We start from the raw sequence: 13762 nt of genomic DNA, 5'->3' as shown, positions 1-13762 counted from the left end.
TACAAAGAACAGCAACCACAGAATAAATTTTCAACCAGGGAAGAGTCAATTCAGAGAGCACTGAACTTGGTTTGAAGTCTGTGTTAGTTTTAAGTAGCAAGAGCTGTCGTAAAGGTGGCAAGGTTTCAAAGCTAAATATTTGCATGTCAGCATTTGCTTTTAGTTGGCTCTTGGCTGGAGCTCATTTCCAGCTCTCTCTGTATGTACCTGGGGATGTGCTTTTATGGGGCTAACATTTATTTTAAATAACTGCCATTATGCTGTGATCTGTCCTTCCATATACCCCAACCTTGTCTATATTAGAAACTTAAAGGAGAACAATAGCTCAATGGGCCATTATGGAGCAAGTGGGTCCATGACTTATGCAGAGCAGTAAAGTACATTGTGGATACAGAGCTCATGGATTTATACAATGTGTTGCTTAAAGTAAGACAGGACAATAAAGAATATACAAATACACAACCAAACAACAAACACTTCCTACTACCCATCCCTGGAAAGGCCCTAAACGGTGGAGCACTCAGGGAACACTGGTGTGATGTCTTTCTGTTTTCTATGTTCTTCTGGTTAGCAGAAGGGAAATTCTTTGCAGTCTGTCCTAATAAGAGTGCACCAAACACACATAAAGAGAAGTTTATCATCCACAGACTGGTAAGCTACTCATCTTGATGAAGTCCCATCTTAGAAGGCATAAACTGGCTACCTGGCCTTTTAGAGTCTTTTTCAAATGTAATTTTCATGGGACTATCCTTGACATTACATACTTCAAATTCTCTGTCATTTACCCCATGAGCCAACCTGCTCATATACTGCTGTGGCATCTTTTCAGAGAGACAGGTTTAGGCTCAATCCTACCTTGGACCATCTTTGCTTAAATCAAATTAGAATCATATACTCGACACTATATCCTAGAAACAAAAAAACAATGATACATTTCTCACTGTACTCCTATAAAAATTAGAACTAAGGAGTTTAGGGTGGAAGGAAAAACTCTTCAGATACATGTTAAGGGGGATGCAAAACTTAGGCATGTACCAACTGAGCTCCAAATGTGGGATGATTCAGATTTAAATATACTCATATGTAAAACATGATAAATTTTGTGGAAGCCAGCATCCTCCTACTGAATAGTAGGTTTTTTCTATGTGGCTGTCACTGGAGTTCAAGGGAAAGATAGATGACTACCTGGGACTAACAGGCTTGAGTCCATTTCAGAGCCTCTTCTGCTTCAGTGAATCCAACATAATAAAACTAGGTATAGCGTGCAGCAAAAGTAGCCAATGTAATATTCATTGCGGCCACAGATTTCCATCTCATACATACAAAGCATGGATGAAGCCATATATTTGCCAAATCAAACACAGAAAGACCCATAGGTATCGACACCAGATGCTGGCCTAGGGTTTGTTTGTGCACAAGTAAATGTCATGACACAGAGGTTTGTTTTCAAAGACAGTAGCTTTCATTACTGGGATTTGTCCATTCTGGAAGATCAAAATTACCCAGCACCTAATCCCTTTTCAATGATATTTCCTCCTTCTTAGGCTGAATCATCTGTAAACTTTTCCACTGGATTTTGTTTGAAATGCCTCAAATAGATGCCCTTAAAAAGGGCAAATTCCTGAGTGTAAGGAGAGGGAGGGAGGGAGGATGGAAGGAGGGAGACAGAGACAGAGACAGAAACACACACACACACACACACACACACACACAGAGAGAGAGAGAGAGAGAGAGAGAGAGAGAGAGAGAGAGAGAGACAGAGACAGAGTCAGAGACTGAGACTGAGAGGAGGAAGAGGGAGAAAGAGAGATAGGGAGAGGACGAGAGAGAGGGGAGCAGCATTTATTTTAAGGGTTACATTGTGTGGGAGGGTGCATAAGATTGAATGATAAAATTCAAGTGATATCTAATCCTGAGCTTCTGAAAAATTAATATGCCATCAGAGGAATCACAAGTATAGCTAAGATTAATGAAAGGCGCTTAAAAATTACAAGCACACAAACTGATTTGATTAAAAAATAATCTCACTAGTCATCCTGTAATATTCTTCAACTTATCCACATCTATTCTGTCAGATGGTTATGATTAAATATAGGTCAATGGGAGGCTACTGATAGAAATCACATGCAAAATGCACACACAATGAGTAGTAGTGGGAATGTGCAGACAGTTTAAAATGAGTAAAAGCATTTAATGAGCGTCGTTGGGGGATGTAGTGAAGGAAAGATTGGCTTCGGGAGGTGGAAGGGTAGAGGAAAGTGAAAAGGCCAACAATCGAGCCCAGGTCTTACCAGGGTCATTATTAGAGATTTTGCCTTCAGTGTTGTCTCTCTCGTGTGTCTCCTTCTCATCATCCTCAGTCACTGTGGTAGGCTTCAGAGCACCTCCTGCATCCTCACTGGGTTCATCTGTTAAGAAAGCACATCAGTGAAAAAAAAATTGTTAAGCCCAGAAAACGTACATCGATACAAACAGGGTGACCTTTATCCCACAGTCTGTTCTCAAATTTTATCTGTGAATTTTCAGACCTTCACCTACAAAAGGAAATTATACATCAAGGCAGAAGGGTACATTAGACCAAAGGAAGACCATCCCAGGGCAAATTTTTGTTTATCCTTTGAGAGAATTTACATGATATCAAAAGGAAAGAGATCATTTTTACTAGAGTTTAACCTGGAAAAGGTAAGGGGGATGGGTGGAAGGCAACAGTGATTTGAATCATAGAACTTTTCAACAGCAGCATCTTGCTCCATGGACCCGAAGTCAGGGCATTAGAGCAAACCAGACACAGAAGAAATATTCTATAATATTGGAGCGATGGTTTAAATGAAGAACAGGCATTCCTCCTGCACTCAGACTTTAGATCTCAGATACATTCCTGGAGATTTCATTAGATAAGATTCCAAACCTCAGTTCCACTGGAGATTTGTTTGTAAAGGGAAGCTACGGAGGCTTTGACTTAACGAGGCACTCTGTTAATGGCACAACTGTACCATCCAGACCTCGTTCACGGGATCGCACCAGCTAGATTCCGTGGAAATCCTCACACTAACTCCAACCTACTTAATAATTCTGTAAATCTCAGCCATGCCACTGCTGGTGGATTAATCTGTTTACGCAGTTAGCCTCTATGCTGGGGCTCCGCAGCACTAATCCGAGAAAGATCCACTGTTCTCTTTCATCCTGTGATCATTTGTCTCCCAGTGTGATGATGTCACATTTTAATGAATTTTTAGCAATCTGAGTAATGCCAGATAACCAGGCTCACAGCTCCACACAGCACACCATGCTGTTTACAGTGCGGCAGAAAAATAAAAGGCGTATTCCCAGTTCAGGTAGGAATTACATAAATTAGGAGAAGGAGGTAAAATGGGATTTGGAGCACCAGGCTGAACAGTTTCATAAAATCCTTAATGACCATATAAATTAACCCTGGAAAGGCAAAAGGTCATCAGAACACATTTGCATACACTCTTCTATTTGCTTTTGATAAGCAGAGCTTTTATGCAGAGAACATGATACAATTAACCCTTCAATAACCGTACAAAATGCTGCTATGGGCATTTCAAGTGTCAAGCATTCACAGAAAATTACACACTGAATAAAATTTTCATTGCAAATGCTATAGTGATTGAAAGGGGAAAATGTGGCCTTCTCCACACCCCATGTTTTATTAATAACATTCTGGCAGCAGAATGTAATATCCACTGTCATATGTAGCAGCTGAGCACAAAAAAAAAAAAAAATCTATTTAGTGGTTCAGTTTTCAGCTATGCTCTGCAACTGTGTAAGCAAAAAGGAGAAACAGGACATCTAATACATTCAAAATAAGAGCTGGGTTAAATTGAGAGTCCCCCAAAATACAATGATCTGCATGCATTTATTCCAGTTGTACACGCTGCACCCCACAGAGAGGAGAGCCTTGGTGGAAAGGTGCCCCTTTGTTCAGAGACGCAGGGAAATCTCACTTTAAGAACACACTCTCAGTGCTTTCCCCTATTGGTGATAATCAGCGCTCAGACATGCCCTTCTCTCCTAGGTTTCTCTTCACAACAGCAGATGAGGCTGTGGGGACCGTGGCTAAGAGGGCTGCAAGAACAGGAAGGCTGAGATCATGACTAGATCATGCTGTTTCCCTGTCATGCCTGTGTGCACACCGGGACATGACATCCAGTGCAGCCTCATGACAACTACTTCTCAACTCATCCTGAGGAAGCATGCAAGATTGCTTTGAGTAGATTTACTAGAGCTTGCCCCTAGGGCTAGAAAATGAAGTGTCAGAGTGCTACTGAGACGCCTTATCTCCAGGGGACACAAAATTGTAAGGGCTATCGCTACTCCCATTAATAAAACATTGTTTGTCAGGAAAAAAAAAAAAATTATGAAGGCACCAAAAAGCAGGCAACAGTATAATCTGGGTCTCATCAAACAGATTTTTTTCAAGGTCCTCTTCTTTATTTTCTGGTATGTGTTTCAAGTGTGAGAGAAATTCCCAGACATGTTCTTCTGTACATCACTGTGGTGTCTGACCTCAGCCTGACCCCGACAACAGTTTGAGAAATCTGAATGTGAACAAAGACTCTGTGTCCTCAGCAGGGAAAGATTGTGGGATAGACGCTCCCCATCAACTTAATGGCAAACAGCAGTTCTGAGGCAGTAACTTTGCCTGGCTTCTCCAAGCCACAACTGAGTGCCTGCCATGCCCCTGCTTCTGTGAGGTTCCCCGCCCCCTCTTTGCAGTTCTTCCTTTGAAGTAGGCAGGCAATTAGCTCTAAGGCTCAAGCACTTCAGACCCGTTTTGTGGTTTTGAAGGCGAAAGCTGTTTATTACAGGTAGGCTCCTTGGAGTCATAAGAACTTTGCAAATTTTTAATCATGCAAAAAATAATCACAAAGTAATTTCTCCACACCATAAAATTCCATATAAGCCAGAATAAAAGGTCACTTTCATACTCAAGGAGAATTTTAGAAATAAATTTGACATTCATTGCGTAATTAGGCTTTAGAGTCAAAAGTAATGTGAAGAAACCACTTTCTCTAGCAACCCTTTCGGCTAGAATTTTGGGTGAGGAGTTCTGGCTATATTCTAGTTTAGATGTCAAATTTCCTCAGTTATAAAATGCATAAAATATATAATTCCGTCTAAGAAAATTAGACACAACATGTTAATGTATTAAGAGAGCTCCATAGAACTGAGGAGAAAAAATATTTTAAATGAAATTCTAAACAAACATACTAAGGCAGTTTTTTTGTTGTCTACTACATTCCATACAATAGTAATAAAGAACAGGAGAGCTTTTCACAGCACCACTGTATTGACAACATCTGGACTTTCAATCTCCCTTAACATCAAACAATATGAAAAATAAAATATTTATTTACATGCTAAACATTGTGCTATGTATGTGTTTTAGCTTAAAATTTGAGTCGCTTTTCTCTAGAGCTTCCCAATTCTCAGGAGAAAGAAATGCTGTTTTCATTTTTAAATGTTTCAGGAGACAAGAAAGCGAATGGAATGCTGTAGTCGGCTATTAAAGAAATATTACAAAAGCATGGAATGTTTAACTTTGCTTAATATTAAAAATGCCTCCAAAGGTAGTCATACGCTGTCTCACACATACACATCAAACAGATTTAAAAGGTTTTGAGTGTTTAGCTTAGAAAATTTTCATATGATTTACAAAAAGTGGGAAATGACTATCATTTGATTATACAATTTATAATATACATCTTGAAACGTATATTCCAATTATATTGATTGGAGCTATATTTCAATCAATTCACATGTGCTTGTTTTTATAGCAACTGGCACGGCCATTGCCTGTTTATAATGTTTGAAAAAAAGAGTCGCACACTTTATTTCCGCGCTTGTGTGTCTGTGTGTGTATGCGCGCACACATGTTCACACATGTACTTGTGTGTGCATGTATGTGTGGCTGTGTACGTGAGAAGTCTGTACAGGTCATAACAGGAAGTTGGATCTTGTTGAACTAGAGAAAAGATAGTTGTTTGCTGCTATGTGGGTTTAGACACTAAACCTCAGTCTTCTGTAATGGCAATGTGTACTTTTAGCTGCTGAGCTAGCCTCGAACACTTCATTTTTAATTGCTATGTAGCAATTGCACACATCCATAGGACATGGTGTAGTACGTTGGTATATGACTAATACTATAGTTTTATACATGTAAAATGATGAAATCAGGTTAATTAGAGTTTCAGTCTCCGTAAGTATTTAGAATTCTGTGAGTGTTGGGAATATCTTCCCTTGTTCCCCATAAAATATCATCTAATGTTATAAACCATGGTCATATTGTTGTGCTGTAGAACATAGAACATATTCTTCTTGTCTACTAGAATCTAGGAATCATTACCTAACTTTTTCTCTTGCCTAGTGATTGCTGCTCTACATTCCTTTACTAGATAAATCAATTTAGCTTTCATGTGGGTGAGAACACATTGCATCCCTTTGAAAACATGTGAAGAAGAAGCAGAGGACAGACAGTAATTCAGACACCTTCAGCTTTCTATAGTGAGTGAGCCTCTCCGTTTCAGACACACATTTGTGCGATTTCACTCTGCAAGTCCTCAGTGACCTCCTTACCCAGTCTCTTCCCATTCCACTCTATTCTCTCCCTGATGTACCTACATCTAACTGTCCTCAACATCTGCCTCTTGTGGGCTTCATCAACCTACACACACAAAAAAAAAAAATACCCATCACTTGTGAATAGCAAGAATGCCTTTCCATGTCCTGACCTATGTCCCAGAGTCAGCTTTCTTCAAACAATCTTTAATAAACTTTGAAAACTGTCCTGTCAGAGTTCCGGGTATCAGCACCACCTTGCAATGTGGCGCCCAGATAAGGCTCCGAATGTCAGCAGGTCTAGCCTAGAGTGAGTCCTGGCAAGTGTAAGTTCAGCTCACATGATGCTGGAGACTCGGGTGGCACCTTACAGCATTGTTTTCAACAACCCTGCTGTCCGGTGTCCCATTGTTCATCTTTTAGCATTATTCCTAATAGCTGTTAATATCCTGTAGGTTCCCTTTTCTGTCCCTTTTTGGCCAGGTACAATTTTTTTTTCATGGGCTAACTCCTTCCTTTTCTCTTGTGTCTAGCTTAGAAAATAGCAGTTTCAACATGTGGGACAATCAGTTAACAATAACCACTTCATAGGTTTCTTTTGTGCGGATGTAGAAAACTCAACTAAAGGCAATTCTTTAAAAATGAGTGTTCCATTATCACTACCATGATTCAATGTTTCTTTCTCTCATACGTGTTTCCTGAGATTAGAAGTAAAATCAATGTTTCTGGGTATATGTGGGTTTCTTTCTGCTTTTTGTTGTTAAGTAACATTGTGTGTCAAAACTATCGGTATATTATCTATTTACACTAACAGGTAAATATTTTATGAAAGTAGAGTTTGAAATATGTAATATATTTATATATGCATAAGTATTTAAGAAAACACACATGCTTGAAGCATTTGGAGTAGTATTTGGATCATGCCAGACAACATGGGAAGCTGAATAGAAACTGAACTAAAATCAAGGAAAGAAAAAGACAAGTTCAGACGTTACACAGTTCTTCCATTTCTTCTTAAAAATTTTAAAGAGGAATTATGCATTAGTCATGTCTTCCTAATTTCTGTTTATTTTTGTTCTGCTGAATCACATTTACTATGTATCTTTCTCTTTTTTAAGTAAATATATTCCCTTTTTTAAATAAAATATGCCATTTACCATATTATTCATTCTATCTTTATTGGCTATTTTATTTATTTGCATTTCAAATGTTATCCCCTTTCCTGGTTTCCCCTTCAGAACCCCCTATCCCATCCCCTACTCTCTGCTTCGATGAGGGTGCTACTCTACCTACCCACCCAATCCCATCTCATCACCCCACATTCCACTACACTGGGGTGTTGAGGCTTTCCAGGACCAAGGGCCTCTCCTCCCACTGATGCCAGATAAAGCCATCCTCTGCTATGTATGCAGCTGGAGCCATGGGTCCCTCCATGTGTACTCTTTGGTTGTTGGTTTAGTTCCAGGGAGCTTGGGGGTGGGGTCTAGTTAGTTGATATTGTTGTTCTTCCTATGGTGTTTCAAACCCCTTTAGCATCTTCAGTCTTTTCTCTAACTCCTCCATTGGAGACCCCATGCTCAGTCCAGTGGTTGGCTGTAAACATCTGTATTTGTCAGGCTCTGGCAGAGCCTCTCAGAAGACAGCTATATCAGGCTCCCTTCAGCAAGCAATTCTTGGCATCAAAATAATGTCTGGGTTTGTTGTCTGTATATGGGATGGATCCCCAGGTGGGGCAGTCTCTGAATGGACTTTCCATTCATCAAAAGTACCAAAAAATAGAAGCTTGCTTGGTGTCTAGTCACCGACTCACTCTTCTCTTAGCGAGAGTGAAAACACAGCTCAGTTCTTGTTCATCAGATGGTAATTTCCTTTTCTTAATAATACAGTTCTCATGGACTTTACTCATGGGGCTGTCCTGTGCCTCCCTGAACATTCCCCTTTATCCCCCATGTTGTAGTACCTACTATTGTACAACAACAAAATACTGGAATGCCTCCAGACACCATCTCTATTGGCATAGTCTCCTTAGGTAAACATACTAAGAATCATGGAATTAAATTGTCTCACTTTGCACAGATTCTAAAATACACATTGAACTTAATGTGTCCGATGTGGACTCATCCTCTCAGCTTGACTGATCTTGTTCCATTTTCTCCCATCTCCGTCAATTGGCTTCACACTGGGACTTTCTGCCACAAATGACATATTTTTTTTCTTATGGAAATGACCATATTCTATCCATCGGCAATCTCTGCTTCTAATTATATTTAGTAAATACTAACTGCTAAATAAAGTAGGTCTCATTTATGGTATGTTACTAAAGCCAACTCATCCACACCAGGAGTCGACTGACTAGACTGTGTCTATTTGGGACGTGTATTGTGCTCCTGTCTTCCCCCCCTCACAGTCTTATTTAGCTCCTTGTAATGGAGCAGGATTTTCCCATCTTCATGGGAATGTATTTTCCCAGACTTTTTTCATAAGTTCACATTTTAATGATTCAGGACTTGGCTCACCACAGCTTCCAAAGAAGTACCTCACCTGTTGCTCTGATCAAAGAGTCTTGAAATTCTGCCAGCAGCCACTATCCTTGGCTGGATTACAGACCTAATGCTTTTCATTTGTAGGTCTGGAGTATAGTTCAAAAATTCACACTCTTTTTAAGAATGAATATAGCAAATTTATTTATTTGATACGTTAACTTACTGTGTGTATATTTTAACTAAAATATAATCACATCAACTCAGCGTCCACTTTCCGCCCTCCTGCCATTTTCTGCCTTGCTCTCCCTCAAATTCATAGCCTCTTTTTTCTTTCATTTTGATTGGTACATATGCACAAACATGTAAATAAAACACGATGCGTCCTTTAAATGTTGCTTGTATATATATGCTCATTTGAAGAGCATAATAGAAAACCACAACTATCAAACTGTAGAAAGGAGCATATCCTCATGGCTCACACTAAACAAAGAACTTTAATCACTAAAGATCGCTAGGACTCAGAGACTAAGCTTTGTGCAGGAATGAACACTCTGATTGGCTATCCAAACCCAAAGGTCAGCTTAGGGGTTTTGTTCCCACCATACCTCAAGCTATGTCATTGCCATTTGTGAGAAGACTATTTCAAGATGCTCTCTTTTACAGATCACCTACTTCATATCCTTGAGCACAGTTAGCTCATTCTGAATACTTTGCTGTTCTTAAGTGCACAGAAATAATATTTCACAGAAGGGCCCCCCTGTGCCTTTCTTATGCTGTGGAATGGTAACAACTGTATACAGAATGCACACATTTCAGTTTTGCTGAGAACCTGAAACTGTTCTACAAATTAGATTCGCCTAAAAGTTTCTAAATATAGAAAGTGCTTGATCACACCTTTATGAAGAACTGATCAAAGCAATTCTGTGTCACACTGGTGGGAATGACATGTGCCTCTTGTTTATGACAAGGTTTGCTTCTCAGAGGAATGGGTATCATTACCTGAGGCCACCCTTAACTGCTGCTCTGTAAGTTCTTCCTCACCAGGCCTGGCTCCCAAAGAGGCAGTTTCTGTAAAAGACATCAGTGTAATGGGTAAACATGTCATATCAAGGATAAAATTAGTAGTACAGAAACTCAAGTATGGCTGCCATAAGATGAGTAACAGGAGGAGCTTATAAGAGGCTCTAGCACACTTTAAACTCTAGGAAATGGTGCTTGGAAATATTATGCCAGGGAAGAATTGCCTGGTATTTAAATCCTGGTGATTAGCAAGACCCAGCAAACACAAGAGAATATAAAATCATGGAAGCAGGAACATTTGAATTTTTACCCATGGATGAGGCTACCTATATACGATAATTATGGCAATTTACATCCACAATGAGAATTCTCTTACTTATAAAGTATCCAAATAAGAAGAAAAGCCCATCAGATAAAAACTGATGGATAAGAGCACAGAAAAGCCTCCTGTACTTCAAGAGCAATCTGAAGAATGAATCCATCATTAGTCAATTTACATTTTTGTTTGGTTACAGGGCAGAAATAACCCAAACCTGATGGCTTGCTAACTTAACTTCAGACATGAACAGCTAGGTTCATATAGCTTCCTTCTTCCCTTCTCTTATCATGCATAGAGAAATAGACACGTGCTACCAGAGGAGAAAGCAATAATAGATATCACACAGCTTACAACAGTGACCTACCTACAACATACACTAGTGCAATAGTATCACAGCTGTTACAGGGGTAAATAACATCCCTTTATGAAAGTTGAATTTAAGGCCTATTCCATGATAGAACCCATAACTGGCAACACTAAAATCGACAAAACCCTGAGACTGCATAGATCAAGGGTCCTAAGAGAAAACATACTACAATTATTCTGCCAAGGTCACAGAGCAGTAAAATAATGCCTAATCATATTCAGTATTTCCATAGATCAAATGATTACTCAACCCTTATCAGAGAAGCTGCTTCTTCTACTGAATGGTCATTAACAAACAGACTCATAACTATAAAGAACAAGAGACTTGGAACACTTAGCACTAATGGTATGTCTTCATCAACACACCTCTACCATGACTTAAAGCTCAGGGCTCTATGTGGAAGACTAGGAGGAAGGAGGCAGAGATGGTAAATGATTTCAAGAGAAAACAAATTATCTGGAAGACACAACAGGAGCAGTGCTTAGAGAGTATGGGAACACAAACATCAGTAGTATAGGTTGTGTAGACAACCCAGTGCAGGGAAGGGAACACAGACACAAAACCCACCCTAATGCATGAAGCTACTGGTACAGTAAGGAAAGGAAAACCAATTTTCTCTAGCAGAGTTTCTTTGAGAAGATCAACCACACATCCTATGCTCAGAAGTACTTGGTGAACATAAATGGATGCAGTGATTTTAATGTACTTTCAGTTCTTTGTAGGGGATAATTTTATTTGGTTTTATTTGCTTGATTGATGTATATATATTTTTTTGCTTTGATTTTGTTTGTTTTTATGAGACTGGGTGAGAAAGAATATGGAGTTGGGTTGGTAGGGAGGCAGAAAAGATCTGAGAGGAGATAAAAGGAAAAATAATATGATGAAAATATGATATACGAAAACCTCTTAACTAAAACAAGGAAAAAGGAGTACTGGCTCGGGCCGTAGGAGCATCAGCTAGTCTTCCAGAGGACCAAGGTTCAATTCCCAACACTCCCGTGGCAGCACCTAACTGTCTATGTGAGTCTAGTTCCAGAGCATGGGACACCCTCACACACACAAACATTCAAGCAAAACACCAATGTACATAGTAAATGAAAGATACTTCAAAAGTTAAAAGAAAAAACACTAGACAGTATAGTATGCCTTCAATATTTTATACTTTCTCCATTCTGAATAACTTTCTTCTGCGATCTTTTGCAAAGTGTCTTGTCTTGTATTTCTCTTTCCTGTCTTGTCTTCTCCTTGTAGGGATCAGTGTTCTCCTCTACAACACCAAATATGCTGTAAATTCCTTTCTTTCTAATCTGGTGTTTCACTAACATTCCAACAGGTATCACTCAATGATATGAAATCTTGAGTTAAAACTCATAGTTCCCTCATTTCCAGGCATGAGACCTCAGCTAAGTTCTTTACCTTTAGGTCTTAATTCATCTCATTTAAAGCAAAGACATCACTATATAAATACTTGTTAATTCTAAAGGTAAATTCTTGATATAAAAAATGAAAGAGATAGTCTTCAATGTTAGAAAAGGCTAACGATGAGATTAATCTGTTTAAAAGTATTTTCCCTCAGCTCTTAGTCTTTTAAAGTGATTCATGTTTGTCTAATAATTTCTAGGTAATATTACCTCTGTGATTCTGAATGCTTTACTTATATAATGAACCTTGAAAATATAAAGGCACACCCAACCAATATTATTTTATTTGCAAATTTTTTCTGCTGTCTCAAAACTTTTGTCCTTTAGTGGTAACCTAGTTAAAACAGCACAATCATAATAAATTAACAAAACTTCTCCCAAGCATACACAGAAATACTTTTCTTATGAGCATGTCTTAAATTAATCTTTAAAGATAGATTTTGTCCTATATCATTGCACATAAATCCTGGAGTAACTTCCAAAGAGGTCACAGCCTTGATGAGCATCAGACCTGTCATTCAAGAAGCCCCACCTCCTTTTTTTTGCCTGAATGCCTTTAAGTCCTGGTCATCTTTGTACCCTCGGATTTAAATGTCCGTTTTGTTCTCCAACTTTTAGCTTCCTGTTCTTCTCTTAAAGTCAAAAGCAGGTTCTGTCTAAACAATTGCCTTACACTTCTGTTTTAGCCCTGGCTACAGAGAATGGTGATGAGGTTTGTATGTTCTGTAAATTTTTCCTCATTATCCTCACATATGTCATGGAAGAACAGAACATGATACAGTAAACCGTTCTGTGAAAGGTGCTTGCATCAAAAATATCTATGTTCCAAACCAAAGTAGGCTCATCATGAGAAGTTATAATCAGCTCCCAATGTTCAAAGATTGACAATTATATCCAGCACAGAAAAGAGTCCTGTTACATATATCAATACAGATACATAGCTATAGATATGAATAAAACTATGATTTTCTAGCAGAAACAAATATAATAAATGAACAATGACTTATGCCTGGACACACACTTTACGGTATAATTTAAATTCATTTGAAATAGTCTTCAGTTGTACCAAAACAAATTTCACAAAATGATTGATACTTCTTTTATGTCTGTTTGTTTATCATTTATTGGATATTCTTTGTATTTATATTTCAAATGTTATTCCCTTCTCCCCCAATTCCATGCCCCGCCCCTTGTTTCCATGAAGGTGCTCCCTCTTTAACTACCCTCTCCCACCTCAGTGCCTTGGCTACACTGAGAAAATGAGCCTTCACTGGACCAAGCAATGGCAGCTATTGTGCATATATCTGCTAAGCAATATATAAGATGCGTGTGTAGAATTAAATATGTATCATACTAAAATTGTGGGAAAAATCACTTATATTCATTTTATAAATGAGGATATGGGGAATTAACCAGATTGATAACTTATCTTAGTTCATGACACTAGAAACTCAGAGTCTGCTCTAAGAACCTTGTCTGTCCATTCTAGATGATGAAAAATATTTAAGTGATCCAGTTATAGTAGTACAAGGTTTAGAAGCCCAGAAAGATTTACCTACACTTACCAAAG

At 38.7% G+C, this 13762-nt stretch overlaps 1 protein-coding gene across 2 annotated transcripts in view; it reads right to left on the bottom strand.

Moving 5' to 3' along the window:
- Positions 1-13762, bottom strand: part of ZFHX4 (zinc finger homeobox 4) — a gene marked incomplete at its 5' end in the record, with an annotated part of 158846 nt that overhangs the window by 20279 nt on the left and 124805 nt on the right. For both annotated transcript variants that reach the window (XM_080929176.1, XM_080929177.1), the window contains 2 exons: positions 2292-2408; positions 10065-10133. In XM_080929176.1, the coding sequence (XP_080785302.1) occupies positions 2292-2408; positions 10065-10133 (186 nt within the window). The remainder of the gene's footprint in view (positions 1-2291; positions 2409-10064; positions 10134-13762) is intronic.

This window comes from Micromys minutus (assembly GCF_963924665.1).
Source record: "Micromys minutus genome assembly, chromosome: 15".
Classification (NCBI taxonomy): Eukaryota; Metazoa; Chordata; class Mammalia; order Rodentia; family Muridae; genus Micromys; species Micromys minutus.
Note: the sequence above shows the minus strand (reverse complement) of the source record. Positions and strands in the feature narration are given on the sequence as shown.